The following is a 26,737-nucleotide window of genomic DNA, read 5'->3' as shown; positions in this document are numbered from 1 at the left end:
AGTTTTTTTCTTAGAATAGGTCCAAGAATAACCCTCTTAAATGTTAGCATGTCATTAAGAAACACCGAACACCCTGTATATAATAAGGTATAGGCCCGTTATATAGGCGATTTGTGGAAGGTACTAGCTTTGGCACTAGCTTTTATCTAAATTAGGATGTTTTAAGTGTGTCTCTAGGGCAAGGTTGCAGAAGGGTGCATAGGAGAAGTGTTGCAGTCTGTTGTACTCTCTCTACCAAACAGGCCAGGACAGATTCTAAAAATCAAAAATATCTTTTGGCTCATAACGGATCTACAATAAATGGGCTTAGAAATGGTTTAGATTAAGGGCTCTTGTATTGCTGCTTCCAAAGGCGCGTTGGTATCGGCAACGTCGCGCTGCACCATCAGTGGCTCGAGCCTCCGTTTCGCCGCCGTCGCCTGGCTCACCAGTGTCGGGCTAGCAGAGGGGCCCCGTACAGTGCAACCAGCCTGTTCGCGTCTAGTGCGCGCAGCATCTCTCGCGTTACATCTGCCGACGACGAACGAACGACCACCAAACAAACACCCTTTTCGTTTTTTTGCTCTCATTTTTCGCGTTATCATCCACCCCGGGGGGACGGGGACAGTACGTACCACCAAACAAACGATAGGACAACCGGGGAGTAACGTAGCCACTACCTACCACAACAACCATGATACAAACGGACGGCTATAACAGCATCGACCCCTTCGTGGACGGCTACATGGAACAGGAGGAGGAGTGGGAAAGGGAAGGCTTATTGGACCCTGCCTGGGAGAAACAACAGAAAAAGGTAAGGGTTGAATGCAATCGATACGAATCATAACAGAACTAATTTCGTTTTACCCACGATCCTTTTAAACATCAACTTATTGTTTTAATCTATGTTAGTTTGCCCAATTTTACCATTAAAGTTTCTGTTTTACATTGAGTAAATTATTACTAATTGTTCAAGAATAATAACTAAATATCCTCCTAGTCGCGCTTTAGATCTAAGCTATAATTCTGCTATCGTAATATATGCAAGGATGTATTAATTGGCTGCAAAAATAACAAGGAAGAGAACTGTATAAAGTAACCAGATCCAAATTGTGTCATCTTTTTGGGTTAGTAGAAATGTGTGTGGTTTTTTTTATTAAAGTACATTTGAATGGGATCTATCCAATTATTTAAAGAACGTTCATTTATATATTTATAACATCTTACCACAATCAAAGTTACTGTTTTCAAATGTACTGTCTTCCCTTACTAAGTTTAATTATAAATTATGTCAGTAATGGAATCTGATACGTCCATGAATACCTTTATCATCAAAATGTCAAAATTTTATGTGCCTAATAAAAATCATTTATAACAAATTTGCCGGTAGGTAAACTTTTACAATTAGTACATATACCGAAATTACTTTTGTAAATATTTACAATTATTGTCAACTTGTTAATTAAAAACATTATCAAATAAAAATTGATTAGAAGTTTTAATTTAGAAAAACTCTCTTAAAGTGTTATTCATATTGGCTAATGGCTAATACCTATTTGTGTAAGAAAACTGTTTAGCAAATATTGTTCTCAACTCTAGTATTGAAGTTGTTTTTCAATATTTTCATAATATAAAATTAGATCTACTTTTGTGACGTCATGAATGAAAATCATGTCATGCCTCTATTGTCTTGTTGGTGCTGATTTTTCGAAAATGATTATAAATATCAGTATTAAGATAAAATGATGCAAAACTTAGGTATAGTTTTGTGATATTGCTTGGAGGCTTGACTAAAGACTCTATTGTTATGTTGGTTGCGGTTTAACCTAACCCAATGTGGCCGGTTTGCGCTGGTCCTTAAGGCCGTTCAACTGCAATTTCGGAAAATTATTGTCGTCGGGACAGATATGAATTGAAGCAAAAGAAAGAACGATAATCCATTTAAGGGCAAACTGGGATTTAATTGTAGCTTCAAGGACATTTGCTTCCAGTGGCGTACTTAATAGTGTGTTTTACGGTTATAACACCCTTCATCAAGGGTAAATAACTATATTTAAAACAAACAAAAACTTTACAAAAAATTGAATTTTATTTTTAATTAAGTTGAAATTAGAGTAATACTTCTTTATTATTGATTTTTCAAGTTCGATTACAGTCATTTGTGAATTTTAATAGGGGGTTATAAGTTTGACAAAAATTGTTGCTATTATAGATGATTAATATACAGGGTGAGTTGAATTTTCAGGGCTCGTGGACCTCGATAAAAAACTATATTTTCCCTTTAAGTCCAAAATAACCGAGATATTTTACTTTGAAAATTACAAAAAGAATTTATTTTTGGTTTAAATTTTGAGAACCGCTGGATTTTTTTTGGGATTTCTTTCTTGTAAATTTAATCTACTACCTATGTTGCCAAATTATGAAAATATTACCTTTTTTTAACTAAAAATTAAAAAAATATCCAATTTTTTTTTCAAGAATTTCCAAAGTTTCAAAAATCTATTTTTGCGAAAAAAAACCTCATAGGTGTGTTTCTGGGGTCTAAATATACTACCCTTAAAAATATTTACACTTATTTAAGACTCACCCTGTATAGGTCTAAAAATATTTAAGATTTTAGGAAAAATGTATTTGTAGCTCGATTTAGTAATTAGATTTAGTAATCAATCCTTACTACTTAATGAGGTGGTGTGTTAGTTACATTTTTTTTAATTTTCTTCAATTTAACTACTGTAATTTATGAAATAAAATACTATTTGCTTTCTTTGTACCCCTGTAAATCAGAATTTCTCAATGCATTAATGTTGTTTGACGATATGCGTAACTCGTTTAGGGTTGAAAACCTATTGTAGTTATAATATATTCAGTGGTTTTGTAAGATGTATTTTAAGAAGTTCGGGGGTCTATATTGAAGTGTTAACATTGGGACGATTTTGAAGGAATAGAAACCTTTATACAACGTAGATATTATTTGTTCTAAGTAACATAATTTTTAACTGTAGATTTACTTTTTTGTTTACTCTTTGGATCTACTATTTTTTTGCCAAACTAACTAATAGATTTAACCAGATTATTGACTTTAAAAAAAATAATAGATGTTTGTTACAGCAGTGAGCCTATAAACAATTTTTTGGCAACTGTATATCTTTCTAGTCATTCAATCAGAATTTTGTTTTTTTCAAAACTTGTCTTTTCGACATTGTCTCAAAATATAAAATTTTTATAAGCCTAGTAATAACAAAAAAAGAATGTTGAAAAATTGACAAGAATGAAAATGAAAATACGAAGACATGAAAGTGCTTTAACATATTTATTTTTTGATTAAATACATTTTTTTACAGTTCTAATAATTTATGACATTTCTTGACATTATTCAGTCTACCTTACCAAAGTTTAGAATTAATTACCTAACTTTATATATTAACAGATTTAAAATAAAATTAGGACGCCACTGACAGTCAGCCATATTAAAACTCTGTCGCGGTCGCGTTGACATTTCGTTGACATTTTTCTTTCCTGTTTTTTTTTGCCAACGGTTGGATCCAAATTCAGGGATGATAAACTAATCTACCCGATTAACAGATTTTATGAAACTTTTTTTTATGAAGAATGAAATCGCCGATAGGGTTACGTGGTGAAAAATGGGACATGCCATATTTATTGGTAAAAAATCAGACTTTCAAATAAAAATACTGGAATCTTATATTCAGTCAATTTTCATGTTAGAAACATTTAACAACATTTAACAATGCGAAATATTTAACTTTTGCGACACACATAGGAGTCATATTGAAACAAACGTAAGGATGAGACAACTTAATAGAATGTATATTTTTAAATTTTAGTCACAACTCAAAAGTAACAAAATAAATGTAAAGAAATCAAACAAATATCCAGAAAAAGCTTTTGCTGCTTTTGATCAATAATATTGATCAAAAGTCTAGTTACTGGAGTAGTTACTAGTTTTACAACCAAACGAAAAGACGAGCCGCTATTTCGGAAATTTCTTCTGAATTATATATGCCCGATGAAGACATAAAAAAGAACATTCACACGTTGCGTGCACAATATTCGAAAGAACGTTCAAAAATGAAAAGTTCCAAATCTGGTTGCGGAGCAGACAAAACCTACAAAACAAAATGGGAATTATTTTCTACTAAACCTACAAAACAAAATGGGAATTTTACTAAACTATAACTACAACCATCTCCCAAAAGGTACACACACGATACCTTGAGCTGTGGGTGGTGTACTGTTGAATGTTGCCCCTCCAAGGCTGCGGCTACCAAAATATGTTCCAAAAGTAGCGCTTTGGTGTGAATATATGAAAAGTATGCAGTGTCGACCTGCAACTTTTTTGGGCTACTTTCTGCTAGTGTATGAACACTGTATGCAACATTTGCAGCGGCTGCAAAAAAATTGCGCATCAAAAGTAGCTGTGTCTGATATTACCTTTTACACCGTTTGATCCTACTTGTTTTCTAGAATTTATTAACGATTCTACGTAGCTAGAGCAGCTGGAATTTGATAAAAAATGAGCAAATCGAGGAATTTCATTTCGTACGGTACAACCGTTCAAGAATGTGTTGATCTCGATGTCGGCCTCGTCCAAAATTCTTTTTTTCCTCCTTATTAATATCTCGGGCGTTGTTTGTTTCGTCTCCATCTGATTTTTGTAATTTTATCTGTGAGTCTATTTTTGGCACGATCCACCGCTTCGGGATCCTTGAAATAAATCCAGTGATGTAACGGGTAAAAATCGACGACGTCAGCTCTACGGGCTCCCCGGCTATTTTTTTTCGCTGACCCCAGGGCCGGCTTACCGCGAATGTGTTTTTTTTTCGTTGACACGTATTATTTTTTCTTTCCGAGTATTTCACGGAACATTTTTTTTTGTAAAATCATGCTGTAAAATACTCGTATTTCAGTTATTTAATATCATCATTTTATGAGAAATTACTTTGTTATTGTAAATAACTTATATTACTAGAAATAGGCTAGTAGTAATACTTTATACAGGGTATTTCAAAAAACATGTGCCATCTCTCGTGGGGAGATTCCTCACGTAAAAATATTTTTGATTTATTTTTCATATCAACATGGGTCCGATGCTGCTTTGTTTCGTAGCTACAGGGGGTTAAAGTTTTCTTTTTTGTCAGTTATGGTAATGTTTTTCCAAGTGTTTTTAGCGAGTCGAATGAAATTTGGAGGGTGAAAGTTACTATGAGTGCTACATATTTTAATGCTAAAAAAGTGTCGACAAATTCACCAGGGACGTGCATATAGGTTATCACTGGAATATTATTCTAAAAAAAAACATGTGCGCCACTACCTTTTTTCCTTTTATTAGCAAAATTGTGTAGGATATTTAATGCCAATTAAAAGTTGAATCTTGATATGTTATAACGTTATTAGTAATTAGAAATATTGAGAAAATAAAATATGAATAGATAGGTTATTATTATTATTTAAAATAACAAAAATATCAGATACGCAACTGAAACACCTGAGCCAAATCGACGTATCCTAATTATTTTTGCCAACTTGAAAATAAATCAGATTTCTTTGCAATATTTTTTTATGAATGTTAATAAAGATTATCAGTTTTTTTGCTTTTTGGCATCGTTCCATGTATTGTCTCATTCGGCCTTTAGAACTTATGTTTATTATTTATTTACAACTGTCTAACTTGTCATCGACTAAAACACACTATCAGTTAAAGTACCTACCTATTATAATCAATTAATTGTTTACTTTTTCCTTTCCAGTATATTTTTCCAGGGTTTTATGTTGTTAACACAAAATATCTGCGGAATATGTGATATTTCCTCCCTCATACTAAGAAGATTTTGAGGTTAAGACATGTCAAACTATATTAATTTCCAATATTTACCAAACTTCACTAATTCCAAGAAACTTTTATTGAGAATTTCTGCTACTACATAAAACTACAATAATTTTGAAGATTTTTAAACATTTGTTGAAACAATATTTTTTCTCTTTATTTCATTGCACTCAATTGTTTACTTTTTCTGACTAATTATTAGTACCTACTACCAAAAAATTGAATAATTATATTTAAATCTGCAATTTGAAATGGAGAACTTAGATAAAGAACATTGAATGCATGCTGATAGAAAGCTCGTATTTGTTTACTTAATTTATTTGTGACTTACGATTGAACCTTTACAACTTTATTTAATTATTTATACTTTAAAATCTATTTTTTCTTACAGAAATGCAATTTATTAGCGAATATTTCATTTGTTGTGTAATTTCTAATCATGACTGATTTAAGTCACAGCAGTTTAAGTAATTTTTTAAGTACTTGTGTGATATCAGTTTTCTTTTAAGTGTAGAGTAATTTTTAGTAGATTTTCATTACAAATTTTTATGATCGGTATATCATATATGTTCAAAGTGTAGATAAACACTTTTATAAATTTTTAGTTATAGGAAAATTATCTATTTTTTCTAAAAATAAAACTATTCTAGAAGATAAATTGTTTTTATTTTCTTGTAAACTTTTTGTCTTAACACTGTATTTAATAATATGAACTATATCTATAGAAACTCAGTTTAATGTCACATCCAAGGTTTTTCTAGTACCAAACCCAAAAGATTATCTTGAAATCAAGTTCGAAGAAACAAAATTACTTTCAGTTTAAATTGAACTGTTTTAAATGTTTAACAGATAAATTATACGGTATCCAAACTAAAAATTTTAATAAAAGCATTTGTGACAATGTGCTTCCATCTATTTTTATTGTTTTGTTTGCGCAATAAATTCAAGTTGTATGTGTTGTATTCGGTACTATTTTCGAATCTATGTTAATTGTAACAGAAATATAAGACTGTAGCCTGAATTTCTGCGGATTAAAACATTTTATTGAGTGGTCAATGCCAACATAATAAAATACCGAATGTACAAAAAAATTGAATTTAAGAAAGTTGTGACAAGTACGGTAAAAATATGTTAAGAATATTCAAGAGTGAGATTATAGTATATATTATTGCTCCAGATATCTCCATCTGGTTGTCACATTTCTGGCACAAATACTACCGATGATCGATGAATTTGTTGTCAAATCTATTTAAAACTTTTTTTCATATCTACTGTCTTTTTTTAGGTTAATTATACAGAATCTGATATAATTAGAACGAGAATTAGAATTTATAAATACTACTAGAATCAGAATAATGATAGATGATATTAGGATTATTATAAAAAAGGTATTAATCAACTTATCCTATCTCTCTGTCGTTTCACCAATTTCAAAATATCATATTTGCGTATTAAAACAAATAAATAAAAATGTATTTAAAATCCATTATGTTATTATCAATTACTAGCTCTTCTTTTTTTTCTATTTTTTAATTTTTCACCTTAAATTAAATAAAAGACATCAATGTAAGAATTTTAAGAGCACTAATTCTCTCTTTATAGGTTATTATTTATCGCCCAAGAATGGTTGGAAGAAGAAATATTTTGTGCATATTATTGATGTCAATAAATAAACCCTTGTATAACATTTTATACTTCTAGATGTATAGTAATGAATTTTCGCACAGCAAACTTTCATACCCCATTCTACTCTCTCAGATTTCCTAAATTCGGTTTGTCCAAATAATTAACTCATGCCTTTTAAAGGAACCTTTGTGCCAATTTTTGTATGTATAATCGAAGTTTTATATAATTTTTTACATTTTTTATAACTTACATATTTAGTTGATGAATTTCAAGAATCTCTTCTAAGTGTTCTTCACTAAATTATTCTTTCTGCAGAATTTCATACTTCTAGACCAGATAGTAAGGAATTTCCGCACAACGAACTTTCCGATATGATTTTACAGTCCAAGTTTTAGAGGATTTCACTTTATTATTGACTGATGCAAGGTCAAAATAAATATGCACAATATGTCATATAAAATAATGATTTGTATTAGTGTTGTAAAAGTCGGAAATACAGTAAATATTGACAATGCTTACAACAGTTACGCATTGGACCAGTGAATATCGTATTTTAGAAGAAATGTTGTTCAACTTTTACTGGCGTAGTATTTAGAGATGGGTAATCCAGTATTTTAAAAGAATCGGGTCCGGAGTTACTTCAGTCTTCATGGATCAAGGTTCCAGTTCGACCTGATCTATATCATTCTAACCTTTAATTTTAATTTAACTAATTATGTAAATGAAAATATCTAGGAAAATCTTTGTTTGAGGGGTAGGCAACCTTAATAGTATTTTGAAGAGACATGCATTCTCCATTGAATATCGGAATAACATACTGGGTGTTCCATTTAAAATAAAAGAGTAACATGCTTTTAAAGGTGACCAATGTTCAATATTAATTTTGTCTCACCCTGTATAACTTTTTGGATCGAGTTTTAATTTGATTTGAAGTACAATAGTACAATTTAACTACATATTAGGCTATACCAGGTAAATTCCAATTTAGGTAGCTTTTATTGTAATTTAAAAATTGTTCTATATTTCTAGAAAAAACTCACCTTTATTTTTCTCCCAGAATCCGAAAATCAATTAATATATAGGGTGTTCCATGACAAAAAACACAACTTTGATATGTAACTTTTTTGGGGGACACCCTGTAGAACTCTCTATATTTTTAAAAACTGCTCTGAATTAACCTACATATGCTCATGAAAATTTCATTTCAGTACAAACTGTCGTTCTCCTTGGAGCCTCCGCAGCGTATGAAAGGCGCCACCCTGTACAAAATAATTTCGGATACAGTATGTTCCGCGAAAGTAAATTTAAAAAATGGTAAATACAACTCAACAGCAGTTACCATTTTCTCTTTACTCCAATAATGATTTATTTCGCAGCATCGTTAAGTTTTTATCAGCAATACAGTTCCGCGGATAGGGGTTGATATTCACTAGAATCAATCAGTTCCTAACCTAACCAAGTCCGTGGATGCGTATCCATCCGCACTTACTCATTTCTAGTAGCATTAGCAAATCAGGAATGTGAGATTTTACTAGTAATTGTTAACTTTTACTAAATAACAATGCTTTTACCTCGTACAATCTCGCGTATTTTAGGTATTTTTTCTTATCCAAGTCTAGAATGCTGAACTCTTCCTTAACTTTTCTCTGTCGTAGGTCCTGAAAACTTTCTTCGAGTATCTTAGAGCGTTGGAGGAATCCCATTCTAGGTTACAGATGGAGTCTTCCAAGTTTTTGAGTTCTGCTGTTGGTTTCCAGTTGGGAAGCAGAATGGTTCTGGATAAATTTGTCGAGTATTCCCTCCTTTTCTAGCTAGATCGTTTTTTTTTTCTCATTACCTTCTATCCCTTGGTGGGCTGGAATCCAGAGTAGGAGGACTTTATGTCCTTTACCTAATTTATTCAGCTTCTCCAGGTATTCTTTCACTGACTTCGAATTGATGGTTACTGAGTTGATCGCTATTAAGGTTGATGGACTATCGAATAAGATGGCTTTTTCTTGTTTCCGATAGTTCCCGATCTTTACATAGTATAGATTTCTGCTTGAAGGATGCTGGTTAAAGATGAAGCTTTGATTACAATACAAGCTTCAATAAAATGGTATCAAACATCACAAACAAAGAAACACATGAGCATAATTAAGTTATTAACCATCATGAGGATATTATGGTGATTAATAACCCTTTTATAAATGTTATGTTGATTTAGGTTACCAAAATATTACTTACTGTCATTACTCGCTGACGAGTATTTGACACGCATCAGAAGATGGTTACGCAAGGTATTTTCTTTTATAAACTTTTCTGTCACTGAAAAGCCCGATATGTGATGTTATCTCTCTTCCGCACTCTGGACATTCAAAAATCTCATTACTTTGTTGCCTCTTTACTTTTTGGTTGTCGTTGTTAACTGAGTTTACAATTGTTGTCCCTTGCTTTCTATTGTGCGCTGCTTCCTCCTACTGAGGCTACATGCTTATCCCCTTTAAGTTTTCATGGAAAATATCCTTTTATATTTTGAGTTGTCCACCCGATTTCCTCATACCCTCTACAAGCTCACCGTAAAGGAGAGATTTCGGCAGGCGGTTTTCTTATATCCTGCATACGTGACCAGCCCATCTTAAGCAGGATTTAGTAATAATGACTTCAGCGCTGTTGCAGCTAGCTTTTCCAAGGACTGATACGTTTGAGACATGGGGGTACCATTTGATTCTTAACCGTTGTCTAAGGTGTCTCTGTTGCAAGTTGTTTAATGCGTTCGTGTGCTGGTAGTACGGCATCGGCACCCAGGTTTTTCTTCCATATAACATGGTGTGGATTATTATTGCTCGGTACACTGCAAGTTTCGTTTTTTTTTCGTCGTGATTGCAGAAAACCCTGTCTTTCAATTACCATAATGCTCTTGTCGATATTTGCCTTTTCCGAAATCAAACTACCGAGGTAATTGAATTTCGGTCATATTCCAGTAGTTCTCCGATTTTTATAACACTGTTATGATTTTCCGGGGGAGTGTACATGATTTTAGTTTTATCGATGTTCAGCTTAAGTCTAAAGGCCTCGTATACCCAGGTATATGTGTCCAGTATTTCTTGTAATTGCTGTAACGTTTTTGCAACTAGAGCGCAATCACTACTACTGAATCATCAGCGTATTGAAGTTCTGTGATGAATTTATACGTGTTTGGCGCTAAGTTTTTTTATGTTGAACAGACAGCCGCGCCGTCATATCTGTAAGACCCATTCCTCTTTCCTGCAGTTTGCTGTCCACTATAATAGATAACGCTGCCATGAATATGTTGAATACTCGGTTGAATAGGAAAGGAGCTAAGACACATCCCTGCCTAACTCCTGTATTTGTTAAGAAGGAATCGCTGAGTGATCCATGATGTGACACTCTCGAATTGTTGTTATGGAGGCTTTTACATACTGTAAGAAATGTGTTAGGTCCTGAACTTTTGCATAACAGTCCAAAGTGCATCTCTGTTTTACCAAAATACACATTCAGGTTAAAGATTGTAGTTTTCTTAACAATTTTCCAGAAACCTGTCATTTTGAAGTCGATTAAACGATGTCGAACTAACGGTACATAAAATTACACGATTCCGCTGTAAACAAGACTTTCCACGTACCCCAGATAACAATCGCCACTTCCAACATCTTGCTCTCTCTGTTTGTTCCGTTGGACCGCTTCGTTCGAAAAGCAGGCGTCGCGTCGGCCTGAAAGCGAATCCCGATGTTCAAGCGGCAACGTCCCGACGCCTAGTGAAGCCATTTTTGGGCAGGCCACGCCGCCGCCACCCGAAATCCGACGCCCGACTCCTACGAGTCCTGAATGCGACGTTGCCGGACCCATGCAGAAAATCCGAGGCAAGCTGCTACAATGGACTCATTTCCATAATATTTATTATAATTTTAATAACCGTATATTTCTTTGAAAAAATTGATCGTAGTTTCTGAAAGTCTGGAAAGGAAACTATCGTTGAGGTTATAATTGGAAATATCACATGTTTTATCAAATATGTTAATCAGCAAATTGAAACTGTATCAATCTACAATCTACACTTACCGATATGAAAAACGGGTACCTGAAAATTTTGATGTAATTTAAAGTTTTATATATATTATGTTCTAGTGGACTGATGTTGATGATCTTTTGAGCAATTTGTAGCTAAATTATTTGACTTTTTAGTATCTCTTTCTAAATTAAAAATGAAATTTCCCATATATGTCATTTATACGAGGGGTGAAAGTTTGGAACACCCTGTAGAATATGTTAAAAAACAAGGAATTTAAAATTGATTTTATCATCTAGGCGAATCTATTCTTGATAATTTACTTTTTGGTTCATCTCAAAAGTTTTATTTTTTTGGAGATATTCGTTTTTGGGGAAGACACTAACATTTTTTCGTAATTTTTACATTAAAACTATGCCTGTGTTTTTGGTCCCAGTCAACAGACCTTTGAAATAGAATCAAAATTATATCGCTAACACATTTAGGTGTGCTCGAAGTATAGTGCAGTCGCTTCCTCGAGACAAGTTCATACTCTGGATGTCCAGAAATCTTCGTATAAGAACTTCGAATTCATTTATCCCCAGATTTATTGTGTTTTTATTATGTAAGTTTATCTCTAAGAATCCGCCGTTTGCCAGTTTCTCAAATGTATAATGAATTGCACCTAAGGAACCTAGATATAAGTGAACGAACTGTAAGAAGAAGATTAAGCGAAGCAAATCTTATCTCAGGAAGGCCTGCTTCGAGTCCAAAACTTTCTAGGTCTGTTGACTAGAACCAAAAGCAAATTCATGGTTTTAATGTGAAAATTACGAAAAAAATTAGTGTCTTCTTCAAAAATGAATATCTCAACAAAAACAATCGAGAAAGGATGTATCTATATGACAAAATTATTTTTAAATTCCTTGTTGTCTTAGCATATAGGGTGTTTCAAACTTTCACCAAAATATCAACATTCTGTTTCCCCTCGACAGATGGGAACTTTCTCCTATCCCTCTGCGCCGAGCCCTGCGCCAGCTTGCTGCGCCAACTTGTGCAGGTCCTTGATAAAATGGGAACATAGTTCCTCCGGTTCTATCTTGTTTTTCGAAATAGAATGGGTCGCTTGCGATCCAGAGTCTCTCAGTGACATATTATGTGTTCCGCTGTTTTAGAATTGTTACCGCAAAGTCTGCAGCAATTACTTCCTTGATACAGGTTGACTTGTTCAGGTAACATTCGACAGCCATAGATCCTGTCAATAGACCTTTATACCTGCACTTTATACCTGCCAAGCATTAGCAGCCCCTTCGTGGTTTTAGAATTAGGTTCTTGGATAAAGGCATTGCTCCTGTGCCCCTGTCTGTTCCCCCAATTGGTATTAATGCTACGAGTTATACTTTTGGGTATTCCCAGACGACTCTCGATGATAACTTTGGGTTCATAAGCATCTTATCAAGTGCCGCCTGACTGAGCACAAGCTTCTGCTGTTTTCTCTCACGCATTGTAGAATGATAAAGATCTCTGCCTGGGATACGGTTGAGTATTTATCCGGGGAAAGGATAAATTGGCCATCAGTCTTTCCTCAAATACTCCAGTTCCTGTCCTGTCAGCGGTCTTTGACAGGTGACTTGTATATCTATCCAGATTCCTTGATTAATTTTATTCACCTTAAATAGTTTGTGGTAGTGATAAAGAGGGATCATTTGGCCCGATCTCATTTGGAGTATAGGTCTCCCGATAGAATCTCTCATCTTTAAGTGTTCTGTTTCTGTTCTATTCTCTAGAGACAACACTACTTCGCCTGGATCACTATGTGACGAGGCGAAAATTTAATATATAAAAATCATAGTAAAAAAATGGCATTTAGAAAACGAGATATCATACATAGGATGGATAACATATAAAGGATAACAAATGTTCAGTTCTCGATACATAACAGCCAAAGCAATTTTATTAGAAAAATATTATGTGTTTTGGTGTCCAGGTTTCGTATGCATAGGTCATGATTAGTAGTACACGTGGATCCAATGTTTTCTTCTTTAGATAAAGTGGTATTTTCTTCCATATGCATTCTATATTAATTTAAGTCTTATGTTGATTTCATATAATATTTAGTTCGTTGATTTGTGCTTGTATTTCTTCAGGACTATTGGCAATTAGGAATCTCATTAGCCGATGATTCAGATATCCTCCATATATTTTCAATCCTTTGTTGATCCAGCTTAAATTTTAGTATAACAAATAACAATAAAATTGAATGTTTATTTGTAAAATATTCTTATGTATTACAATAATTATTGATTTCTGTTTCTTTTTTCAATTATCTTATTCAACCTTATAATGAGGCACTTAGTTCTTTGAAAACTAGTTTTATATGAAAAATCTCTTTTTGAAAAAGCTTTTTCATTATACGTATGCAAACATTTTCGAAGTTTGTGCTTATTTTCTGTTTTTTTAAGTTTTACCGTCTACTTTGCATAGGACTTACAATCTGCTTACCTCTTTGATGGCCGTTTCATATTTTTCAATTATTTTATTCTTTCAAGTTGTTTTTAAGGGTGCTGTTTACTCCAGCTATTTGTCTTTTATTTTTGTCAGCATACTCATTATTCATACAAATGTCGTTTTGATAATATTCCAAAGACTCTTTAAACGTTCTATATTTATTAAGTCTTCTAGATAAGTTGAAATGTTAAGATATATGCAGGCAGTTTCTGTTATTTTATTCATTAATTATGGTTAACTGCGTTATACAGGGTGAGACTTAAATAAGTGTAAATATTTTTAGTGGCTGATGACATAATTCTAATAGCCATAAGTCCTGAAGAATTACAAGCATAAATTAATGAACTAAATACAGCCAGCAATAAAGTGGCTCTTAAAATAAATTTAGCAAAAACTGAAGTAATGTACAACGAACTAGTGGAAAGAAAAGACATTCTAGTAAATAACACAACACTGGAAATAGTAGAAGAATATATATATATATATATATATATTTGGGACAACTAATACACAGCTCGGGATCTCTACTACCAGAAATCAACAGAAGAATTAAGTTAGCATGGAATACTTATGGAAGAAACTCAATCATATATTTAAATCTAGACAACATTCGACCAATGTGTACTACCAGTCATGACCTATGCATGCGAAACCTGGACACTTTAAACGGACACCATAAGGAAACTGCAGGTCGCACAACGCTCAATGGAACGGAATATGCTGGGAATAACCAAGAGAGACCGTAAAAGAATAGAGCAGATACGACAAAAACCCAGGTAATAAATGTCATCCACAGAGTCAAATTTTTCAAATGGCAATGGGCAGGACACCTGGCAAGAAGAGCGGACAACAGATGGACCACAAAAATTACAGCATGTGTACGACTAGGTCCACGAGGAACTAAGGGACCTAGAAGAAGACCGAACCTGAGATGGGACCCTGATATTAGCAAATGGACCAAACTACAAAACAATGGACCCAACTACAAAGAGAGTATGTGAGGGAGGTTACATCATAATTGGAAATCGTTGAATAAGCTGAAATTGATGATGATTTTTTAAGGTAGTATATTTCGACTCCAGAAACACGTCCATGAGGTGTTTGATGCAATAGTTGTGGTGATACAATTTACCTATTGGAATATTATTATATAATACGCCTCATATTTACATTCTTCTATTCTTCAACCACATAATTCAAATATCTTTGAAATTACTCTATAATTTTTAGCGCAACGTCAACGATCTATGAATTGCCGATAAATTCTATAAATTTGCCCGCAATTAACACTTAACTTATTTCCCATTGGTTTCTCCCGCGAATTCTTTCACAAAACCGACCGTTCTAAAAATAAATCGGAAACGGTTGCATAAATCCGTTGCTACAAGGGTTACTCGCGAAGTTATTTCAGCGTTCCACCTGTTTTTCTTTAAAAATACACTTTTTTTTTCTATAATCTATAAATATTTTTTAAGGATTGTTTTGCGGCCTACGCGAACGCTTGCCAATAGATTTTATACAGGGTACGGGTTACGGTCTATCAATCAACATGTAAATTAAGATTCACTGTCTTTCAGAACTTCGCTATAATTTTTAATTTTCATCGTGTAAAAAATAAAAACATTATTTTAACTATTAGTTTCAGAAACTGTAAGTCCTCTTTATAAATTTAGAGGACTGTGTTTATGACTTTCATCTAAACACTAAAATACGCTGTTGTCTTTCAACACTGTTCTGCCGCACTGAAGCCTGGACCTTAAAATGACCTGAAATAAAAAAAGTAGGAATAATTTGAGTGTTCGTGCTACCAAAGTGTGCACATTACGTTACGTTTGTCATATTATTTAAAATTTTATTACTGTCATATTTATTTCAAACCAATAATCAACGAGAATATTCGTATAATTTAATAAACTTACTGTAAATCACTATAAATAATGATTAATATATGATAATGATAATTGTTTGTAATTGAACTGTAATTTCTGTATTATTAATCCTAAATGATGGCGATAAACAATTGTGATTGATTAAAATTTAATTTTAAGATGAAACTTTTGTTAACAACATTCTGAGAATTCGAATAATGAATTGAATAATGACAAGACAAGTGGCATCTGTCTAATAAAGACAGCGATTTAGAGTGACACTTTGGTTAGGTCAGGTTTGGTTTGGTCGGGCGTCTGTAACTCCCAGAATAAACAACTTGGGAATTTTGTTTAAGTGCAAACATAAACTATGTACTGGGATGTAATTCAGCAAAATATTTTAACTTCTACAGGGTGGTTCAAAAAAGTGTGAGTGAATCGGGATGCTTTTTTTAAATGGAATACCCTGTATATTATTACATGTTTGGCTGCTTTTCTGATTACTTTAATCCTAAAATATGAGTAAGTCTATTTCGATAGTTTCAGAGATATTAACAAATAAATAAAAATATATATTTTTCCACATTTTTTAAAAAAATTACGAAAACAAGAATTGTCCTGAAATCAAAACTATATTTACTTTAGATGGTCTCTACTTACTTTGCAATAAATATCGTAATCTTACATTATAGAGGGTGTTAAAAATTGTACGCTAAACTTTCTAAAATATAAAATAATTTTTCTTTGTTTTTTTTAATGTAACACCCTGTATATTATTTTTTATTAGATGAAGAGTAAAAAAATGAATATTTTTTGTATTTAAAGTATTTCAAAATTTTTAATGATTTCGCAGATACACGCAATATTATTTCATATGGCTCTTTCAACGGTAAAATCCGAGAGAAAAATCATTGAGTGGCTTTGGTAAAAATTTACTATAGAAAATGCCATATGATATATAAAACCGCGAATATCTGCGAAACCGGTAAAAATTTTGAAATACTATAAATACAAAAAATGTTTATTTTTTAATTATCTTTCTATTAAAAAAAATATACAAGGTGTTCCATTTAAAAAAAAAACGAAGAAAAATTATTTAATTTTAGAAATTTTGGCATAGAATTTTGAACATCCTGTATGATTTACGATTACCATATTTATAGCAAATTTAAGTACATACTATCTAACGAAAATACCTAATATAGTTTTGATTTCAGGACTGTTCTATTATTTTTAATAAATTTTTTTTAGAAAAGTTGAAAAATATATATTTTTTATTTATTTATTAATATCTCCGAAACTATCGAAATATATTTGCTCATATTTTAGGATCATGTAAAATGATCTGAAAGGAAGCCAAAAATGCAATAATATACAGGGTGTTTCATTTTAAAAAAATAATCTCGATTAATTCACACTTTTTTGGCCACCCTATAGAAGTTAAAATATTTTCTTGAAATATATCCCCGTACATGCTTTAGGTTTGCACTTTGCAAAATTTCCAAGTTTTTTATTCTAGGAGCTACAGATGCCCGACGCACTATTGCTGAATCCTGTACAACTGTGTCACGTGTATGGTCTAATTTGTGGAAAATTCTCATTAAAAGATTAAAAGCTCTCTCAAATAAAAACCCAATAATTTTAGAAAGCGTAAAAATACCGAAAAAATTAAACTCGTATTGATTTAGGAACAACTTCCTTGACTTTAAGTAGAAAGTAAATTAGGTAAGTATCTAAATAATTCTAAGCAATTCAGGAAATTAGTATAATATTGAGTTTAATGTTTGATTACGTCGAGGCCAGTTTTTCTTTAAATATCAACTTTTTATAATGTCAAATATTTCATTTATTTTAAATACAGTTTTATTTCCATTGGTAAGAAAGGTAAGAATATATATGAATGTGTGGCAGTGAAATAAACCGTATAGGTAACCTTGCTTTTTAACAAAGGTAACATAAACAATTCACCTTTGCGTTTTTTCCACTTTGAAAGTCAAACAATACCAGCAATTTAAAAGAATTAACATTAAATATGGAGCAACTATTTCTGTACAGTTTCATCCTAAATAAATAAAGATTTAGAACAACAATTTAAATTAAAAAAAAAGTATCTACTTACAGCCATAACTTTATACAGTATGTCCCCGGATTGTCTTTACAAGAGGAAAAACTTTTTTATTATTGACATTATGAGAAAAGTGCATTCTTTATAAAAAAAATTGTTTGTTCTAAAATAGACAATCCCGTTTATACTTTTCAAAATTTCCATACCGTTTTAGAGAAAATTAAGAAACACATGAAAATATGGTTGAATTTTTTCTAATTTCTAGAAATTAAAATATGGTTGAATTTTTTCTAATTTCTAGAAATTAAAACGCGGTTCCCATTATTTGAAGATTTTATAGATTGTAATTCATAGAATTATAATTAACGTAATGTTTTTTGTTGCTTTAAAACGTTAAAGAATCACAAAATTTATTTAGATTAATGCTACGGAAAGGGTATACATATAGGTATAGTTACCGGAAAATAATAATCTAAGGAAAATATCATATTTATTAGCCGACCATACCAATAGGCTATTAAGATCGGCAAAAAAAGTTTTTTTTAATTTCACTCAAATTGAGTTATTTGGGTCATAAATGACCTAAATACAAAATATTTTCATGGTCTATCTGTCTGTTCGTCTGTCCGTCTGTCCGTCTGTCTGTCTGTCTGTAACACGATAACTCAAAAACCGCTAAACCGATTTTAACCAAATTTGGCACAAAAGTATTGTGGCACCCGAGAATCTGGCCATAAGTTTTTGGTGGGAGTGGGGGTTGGTAAGGGGGTATGGGAGGGGGTTAAAATTTTTAAAAAATCGTAACTCCAAAATTACAGTAGCTAGCGAAACGCGGTTTTCAATTTAAGATTAGGAATAATATTTGCAACAAAATTTGTAATAACATCAAAATCAGTCAAAGTCGCAATTTTTGAGATAAAAAAAATTGGAAAAATTCCTTTACTTTGAAACTAAAAGAACTGCCTACCAACTTTTTATTAACATACTTTAGTATGGGCGGCTATACGTGCCTCCTCCCGGCGCCATTTTTTTTTGTATATTATTGCAATTTTGGCTCCCTTTTAGATCACTTTACATAATCATAAATATATTTCGATAATTTTAGAGATTTTAATAAATAAATAAAAAATATACATTTTTCACCCTTTCTTAAAAAAATTATTACAAATATAAGAACTAACTGGCCTGAAATAAAAACTATATTAGGTATTTACTTTAGATGGTCTATGCTTAGTTTGCTATAAACATCGTAGTTTTAAATCGTATAGGGTGTTCAAAATCCTACGCCAAACTTTCTAAAATATAAAATAATATTTCGATTTTTTTTCTGTATATTATTTTTTTATTTTAGTGTTAAAAAATGACAATTTTTGGTTTTAAAGTATTTCAAAATTTTTAATGGTTTTGCAGATACACGCAGTATTATTTCATATGGTTTTCAACGGTAAAATATGAAAGTAAAATCATTGGGTGGCTTTGATAAAAATTTACCGTGGAAAATGCCATATGAAATATAAAACCGCGAATATCTGCGAAACCGTTAAAAATTTTGAACTACTCGGCATAAAATGTTCATTTTTAATTCTCCATCTATTAAAAGAATAATATACAGGGTGTGTAATATACAGGTGGTTGTTAAATACATCCTAGTACATACTTTAGGCTTGCACTTGAACAAAATTCCCAATTTTTTTTATTCTAGGAGCTACAGATGTCCGATGCACTATTGCTGGATCCTGTATGATATTTGTGGTATTATGTTAAATTAAATAACAGAAAAAAATCAAATGGTTCTGAAAATTTGAAAAAATTTTTTTATTTTAAAATAACTCGGCTATTTTGACTTATTTGAAAAATAGCAAAGAATGTATGTATATTTCTTAAAAAAATTAAATGTTAAATGAAATTTTCAATGAAGAATTGGAAAAAAGTAATACTAATTAGAGCTCTTGATAAAAAGATATATTTGTTGTAACCTTCACATAAGATACTGTCTCAATTGACTATCTGTATAAATATACAAACATATCTATTTGCCTTTCTTATTTATTTTTCCATTTTTCTAGCTTTTATCAAAATTTCCTTTTGATAAAAGTAACTAAGTATTTATATTTTAAATTTAATTTCAATAATCAATTAAATATTACAGATTAGATTACTAGGTTATGATTTAATGAATGGAGAAACATAAATAAATATTCAGCATAAAAATGTGACGATCGCGCGACACTGAACACAATTTTCAGGCACGAGCTAAAAATAAATAATTTCACACAACTGAAATTTTTCTCCTGGTTCTAACTAGAACATGTTTGTTTTTATAATGCCATCATCCGTACAGAATCTTACGGAATTTTATTATGGGTAAATTAATAAAAGTCATATATTTTTGTATTATTTGTATTTAATGTTTTTCAATATGCAGTAGAGTAGGAAAAATTCAGGGTGGTCGCAACTGTATATAAAAGTTAAGTTCGATAGTAGGTATATTCTGCAGTTAAAAATAAGTAAAAAAGTTTGTATAAATATATGTCCTAGAATGCTTCGTTTCGAATATACAGGGTGTAGAAGTTTCATTTTTACTTCGATTTTTTCCGAATAATTTCTGAAGTCAAGATTTGGATGAAAATTGGTGTCTGGAAGTTTTTTGACATGAGAAATTTGATTTTGATGTCATTATGACTCTTATTTTAGGGGGCGCCACTTACATGTCTTTTAACTGTTTTGAAGAGTAATAACTTTACTTCCCTACCTGTATAAAACTACTGAGCAAAAAAATATACATTTACTACGTTTTTTACGTAAAAAAGATCCCTTGGTAAAAGTCGCTACGAGTAATGGGGTTCTCGAGATATTTATAATCCAAATTATCAATACCTGTCATCATTCGCATAAATTAAACATGTTGACTAAATAGTTACACAAGTTTACAAATTCGGGTGAACTTTTGGACCCGAGCAGATGAGAACGATTCTTAACATTATCTGATGCCCTGCCTGAACTCAGATCTTCAATCCGTTTGTCAAAGCTTTTTTCGGGTTCTTGTTATTACCGATTCTGAACCGTCCTAGAACTGTGATGCGTATGCGCAGAAGGAAATATGAAGACATTATTTCATTTGCGCATGCGCTGCAGACTTCTAGGACGGTTTAGAATCGGTAATAACAAGAATCCGAAAAAAGCTCAAGATTGGCTCTAGTTTTCGAGTTCGCGCATGGCAGTAGCACTGCGCTCTTATAACGGCCCGGGTAGTTGACGCACGGTCAGTTGACGACGTTGATACCACTTGTAAACCCACAGGATGTTTTACTGCCACCTTTTCACATTAAACTTGGCCTTATTAAGAACTTTGTCAAAGCGCGCAATCGCGAAGGACCGGCTTTCCAGTAATTAACCAAGTTGTTTCCAAAACTGTCATACGCAAAAATCAAAGAAGGAATATCTATTTGTCGGACCTGATATTCGAAAACCAATGGCTGACGCAACGTTTACAAAATGTTTAACGCTTGATGAGGCAGCAGCATGTGCATCGTTTCAAAGTGTTATTACAAGCAAGTAATCGACAATTTGTTGCAAAATTACCACAAGATTGGAGCTCGAATGTCTCTCAAGATACATTTTCTGCATTCACATCTTGATTTTTTCCACAAAACTTGGGCGACACGAGCGACGAGCAAGGAGAGCGGCTACACTAAGATATAGCGAAAATCGAAAGGCGATACCAAGAATTTTAGGACGAAGGTATGATGAGCGATTACTGTTGGGCCCTAATCCGTGAAACAGATCCCAAGCAGTATAAAAGATTCAGTTCAACCTCTGTTCATTTCTGATTTATATTGTTTAATTCAATAAATGACCATTAACGGTCAAAAACAGTAAAATAATGAATTTATTGAATATTTCGAAAACTAGAACCAATCTTAAAAAATGGACTGCTGATTTGGATTCAGCTCCAAAAATTATCTTAGAAATTGCTTTTAGTTGCTCAGGTCCAAAACCGTGTATACTTGAGTATTAGACTGATATCATAAATTTGAAATGTTTTTGTGTCAAAAGTTCAACAGAAACTGTTTTATCATCATTTTTTCGAAGAAAAATAAAAAGTTCCCAAATTTATAATTTCAGTTAAATAACTATCTACTCAACATATTTATTTTAGTCAATAATGACATGTATTGACTATTTCCATTCTAAATATCTTTAGCACTGTTAATCGTAGCGATTTTTACCAAGAGACATTTTTAACGTAAAAAATCACGAAAATGTATATTTTTTCACTCAGTAGTTTTATACAGGTACGGACGAATAGTTATTACTCTTCAAACCAGTTAAAACACATGTAATGTGGCGCCCCCTACAAATAAGAGTCATAATGACATTAAAATCAAATTTACCATGCCAAAAAACTCCCAGACAGCAATTTTTATCCAAATATTGACGTTACTTCAGAAGTTATTTCGAAAAAATCGAAATAAAAATTAAATTTCTACACCCTGTATCTCCAAAATTGACCTTTTTGGGACATACATTTATACGAACTTTTTTACTTATTTTTATCTGCACAATATGTTGCCGAAGTTTCCGGAACACATACATACTATATGGAGATCTAAAATGTTATGTATTTAATATTATTTTAAGGAAATTATACAGAAACAAAACTTATCCAAATATCTTATATTATGACTTTTAGAATAAAAGTCAGAACAAATATTGGTCACAATGTCTTAGTGGTGCACGATATTTCCTCATTTCACTCATTACATGGACGCTTTTACTTATGTCTATATTACTTGTGTTTAAATATTGAATTTCAAAGATTTGGCATCAACCCAAGCGCTAAAAAATCTATACTAATGTGTGTCTGCATAAAGTTATTTTAAATACAGTTTTTATTTATTAAAAAATGTCTACAGGGTTTCACCAGTATATTAATTATCATTCAGTGTCATATAAAAATTACATATACAGGGCTCTCTCAATAATAGAGGACGTCGACTTTAACTGGAGACCAGTTAACGATAGAAGTTAATGATCAGTGGAGAAAAATAAATTTTTACTGATAAATTAACCAAGAAAAATCGCTGTTAATTGTTTTCAAGTTCGAAAGATGATTTTTAGAGGGCGTAACGGCAACTCAAAATCAAAAATAATATAATTTTATTGAGGTATATTCAAACAATACATTTTATTGCTCTAGACTTTTTTTGTCTATTGCCATGATTAAAGTGGTGGAGGAAAACTTTTTATATTCACATGATTATACTGATCTGGCCTTCGAAACTACGTGGTCTGGATTTTAATGTGTGAGATAGTGATGTAGACAGCTTAAATGAAAAATCAAATGTATTAAAAAGAGATAAAAGTTAGGTCGATACTGCCGGATTTTGCATGAAAATTTCAAACCGCTTAAGCAGGTGTTTACGAAAAATGTTGCATCTAGGATTGGAATTTTATTTTCCACAATTAGTTACTCATTTTACTACTGCTGTAATAGATTCTTAACAACTATCTAACAGAAATGAGCATTATCGAATAGCTGAGATATATTTTCTTCCTTTATTATTTTATTTCTCGTACAAACCGGCAACACCGTATACCGTTTTTTATGTTGTCTATCTGTCTATCAACTGGTCGTATATATTTATCTCTGTCGTATGTATTAATGTACAATAAATACCTTATTGGTGATCACTAGATGGCGCTTTTCATTTTTTCAATAATGATCCTCAATAATCTGAAATTAAAATTGTAATCTAATCCTCAATTTTTTAATTAAAATAATATAAACATTATTATATAAAAATACTACTTAGCCATGAAAATTATTTACAAATTTCTCTCGTTTTTAATTTTTGTATTTCTAGTACTATAGTTTTAACAGGGATTTTAGTGGTAGAATTTTGATAGTATCTATAAATTGTTAATTCAGAAAAATAGAGTACACATACACAATTTCGGAATTCTACGATATAATGGGTGTGCCCTAAATTGCGAACAAGGTCACTATTGTACTAAAAGTATGCTACTAGCAAGCAGCTGCTGTTGAATATTCGATGGCAGCCTGGGTTTATACATACTGAGTGGTCTAAAACTAAATCATTGTTTGGTGATAGCTATTCAAATTTTAACGAAACTAAAACATTATTTGTTTACGGTGTCTATATTTTGATTTTTATACATGACATTATTTTTCTATTATGTATAATAATGAAGTGTCAATTCAGATTTTAGAGGTATATCAAAATGATGATGACATGATTATTATATTAATTTATTATAAAAACTATGAAAATGGGTATTTAAATATTTTTTAAATTTTTATTTTATGATTTCCTAATAGTTATAATAAAAGTGAACTCTATTTATTTTTTTCTATTCTGTCAAGGTACACACCTATTTATTATCTACATTTTGAGGCTTCTTTATCCGTAAGCATGAATATATATAATCTCAGGAAGCCAGAATAATGTCAATGCTTAATACATACGTGTTATACATATACAGTGTTATGAAAAAATATGTCCAATGCTATTAGAATTGGTTACGCAATTCAAAGCTATATGTTCTAATCTGATTTAAGTCATTTTACTCTCTCTCTGACTTAACTTGCAGGTAGTCATGGTTTAAGTCAAAAATATAGACTTAAGCCATAAAAACGACTTAAATAACGTTAAATTGATTTATTTTTTATTTTATCTTTACAAAATGACTTGACTTGAAATAAAATGATTTAAGTCAAAGACTTAAGACTTAAATCATATGAACTATATTTTGAATTAGACTTAAATAGATTTAAATCATTTTGATTTTCGAAATGACTTATGACTTAACGCTAAAAATTACTACAATGACTAAAGAATTCAAGGACAAATAACACCCGAGAGCAAATTGTGCCGATGTCACCAAACAGTGCCGTGGCACATATTTTTCTTAACCTAGCTGTTTGAAGCAATAGGTATATTTTTTGATAATTGTTGTGACTACGCCTATGGTGTATCATCCTAATTAATTACGAAAAAAACGTATTATAATGTTAACAAAAGGTACAAAACTAGTATCGACGTATAGCACATATCAAGTACATATAAATGTTAATTGAAATTGAAGAATAATTATCGAATTCTACAAGAAAACGCTAAAAAGTTGGAGTGGACTGTTTATTTACCTATGAAATGTAACTCCTGGCTCTTTCTTATCGCTGCTGCTTTTACACTTGAAAGCTGAACAACTAATCACCATTGTAATAAAGTTTATACAAAGTTTACTACGTAAACTATTAAAAATCGCTAAAATTGTCGCTGGTGACCAAATTATGACTCATTGTTTGCCATCAAAATAAAGGTCTCTAAGGTCACAAATTCTGCTGCAGCCCGTATAGGGGCGTTACATGTCCTTATATTCTTTAGTCATTGACTTACTACTTCTTAAAACTGACTTGTTGCACCTCTGCCTGTCAATATGGTTAGCCTCTTATATTTTATACACGTGTTATGCGCAAATTAAATCATTTAATATTTGCAATCTCTTTACTCCATAATATGGTAATATATTTGTTTGAACAAATACTTTATCATACTGAATGCTATTTAATTACATTCATACCTTTTTATAAAGGAAACCGATAATATATTATGCTTGCTTATATTATATTAGATAACTTGTTCTCCTGATTTATATACTTATATTGTTTTCAGCATCTGACATTACAAAAAATAAAATAATCATTCTTGTTCCTTGAGATCAAGAACAGAACATAATTGCATGTATGAGTAAATACCAAGAACTATCTCACATATTTTTTATTCTCAACAATGGCATTGATAATTTCATAATAGGTGCATGCATTTTTATTGACAAGAGGAGAACTGAAAAATATTTCTGTTATGTTTCAATAGACCATAAATTGCCTTAATAGAAATATACTCTATGGTCCAATTTAAAAAAAAAACATTTTCATAATAGACGCATTAATAACATTTCGTTTTTTGAGCTATATATACATTTTATCACTGGAATTTTGACAGTTGAAAAGTTGAAATGTTTATTAAACCATGTAAAAAATAAGCTTGCTTCTTAAAAATGGTTAGGATTTTTAAGCACTATATTGGCATCATGTTATCATCATCATTCTCAGGTTATTCAACCATTTTCAGTTATGGTGTAGCCTCACATATTTAGATACTCTATTTATTTGTAGTTGGGTCCTTTTATTGTTGGCTGTGGGCCCAAGTTATCCCTGCTAATTTCTTAATATCATGGTCCCATCTCAAGTCTGGTCTTCTTCTAGGTCTCTTAATTCCTCGTGGTTACCACAGTGTAATTTTTGTGATCCATCTGTTGTCCGTCTTTCTTGCCAGGTGTCCTGCCCATTGTCACTTGGGAGATTTGGTTCTGTGGATGACATCTATTACCTGGGTCTTTTGTCGTATCCACTATATTCTTTTACGGTCTTTCTTGGTTATTGTCAGCATATTTCGTTCCAATGAGCGTTGTGCGACCTACAGTTTCTTTGTAACGTCCGTTTTAAGTGTCCAGGTTTTGCATGCATAGGTCTTGACTGGTAGTGCACATTGGTCGAATGTTTTCTTCTTTAGATAATGTGGCATTTTAGATTTGAATATGATTCAGTACTCCATGCTAACTTAATTCATAATTAATCATAGTTGATTTCTGGTAGTAGAGATCCCGAAGTGTGTATTAGTTGTCCCAAATAAATGTATTCTTCTAATATTTTCAGTTTTGTGTTATTTATTGTAATGTCCTTTCTGTCCAATTTATTAGAACGTCTTTTCTGTCATATTATATATTGGCATATTGTATTAAATCTGTATCGGAAAATATAAAAATTATGTTTG

General features: G+C 31.7%; 1 protein-coding gene across 2 annotated transcripts in view; it reads left to right on the top strand.

The window, feature by feature from the left end:
- The first annotated feature begins 420 nt into the window (after positions 1 to 420).
- Positions 421 to 26,737, top strand: part of LOC115874713 (alpha-actinin, sarcomeric) — a 100,626-nt gene continuing 74,309 nt past the window's right edge. The window contains exon 1 of one of the 2 annotated variants that reach the window (XM_030889958.1): positions 421 to 793. In XM_030889958.1, coding sequence (XP_030745818.1) covers positions 674 to 793 — 120 coding nt within the window. In that variant the 5' untranslated portion in view covers positions 421 to 673. The remainder of the gene's footprint in view (positions 794 to 26,737) is intronic. The other variant, XM_030889957.1, reaches the window with a different exon arrangement.

The sequence above is a fragment of the Sitophilus oryzae genome, unplaced genomic scaffold, assembly GCF_002938485.1.
Source record: "Sitophilus oryzae breed Bouriz unplaced genomic scaffold, Soryzae_2.0 scaffold_1297_pilon_pilon, whole genome shotgun sequence".
Lineage (NCBI taxonomy): Eukaryota > Metazoa > Arthropoda > Insecta > Coleoptera > Curculionidae > Sitophilus > Sitophilus oryzae.
This window is presented reverse-complemented; position numbering and strand designations above follow the sequence as displayed.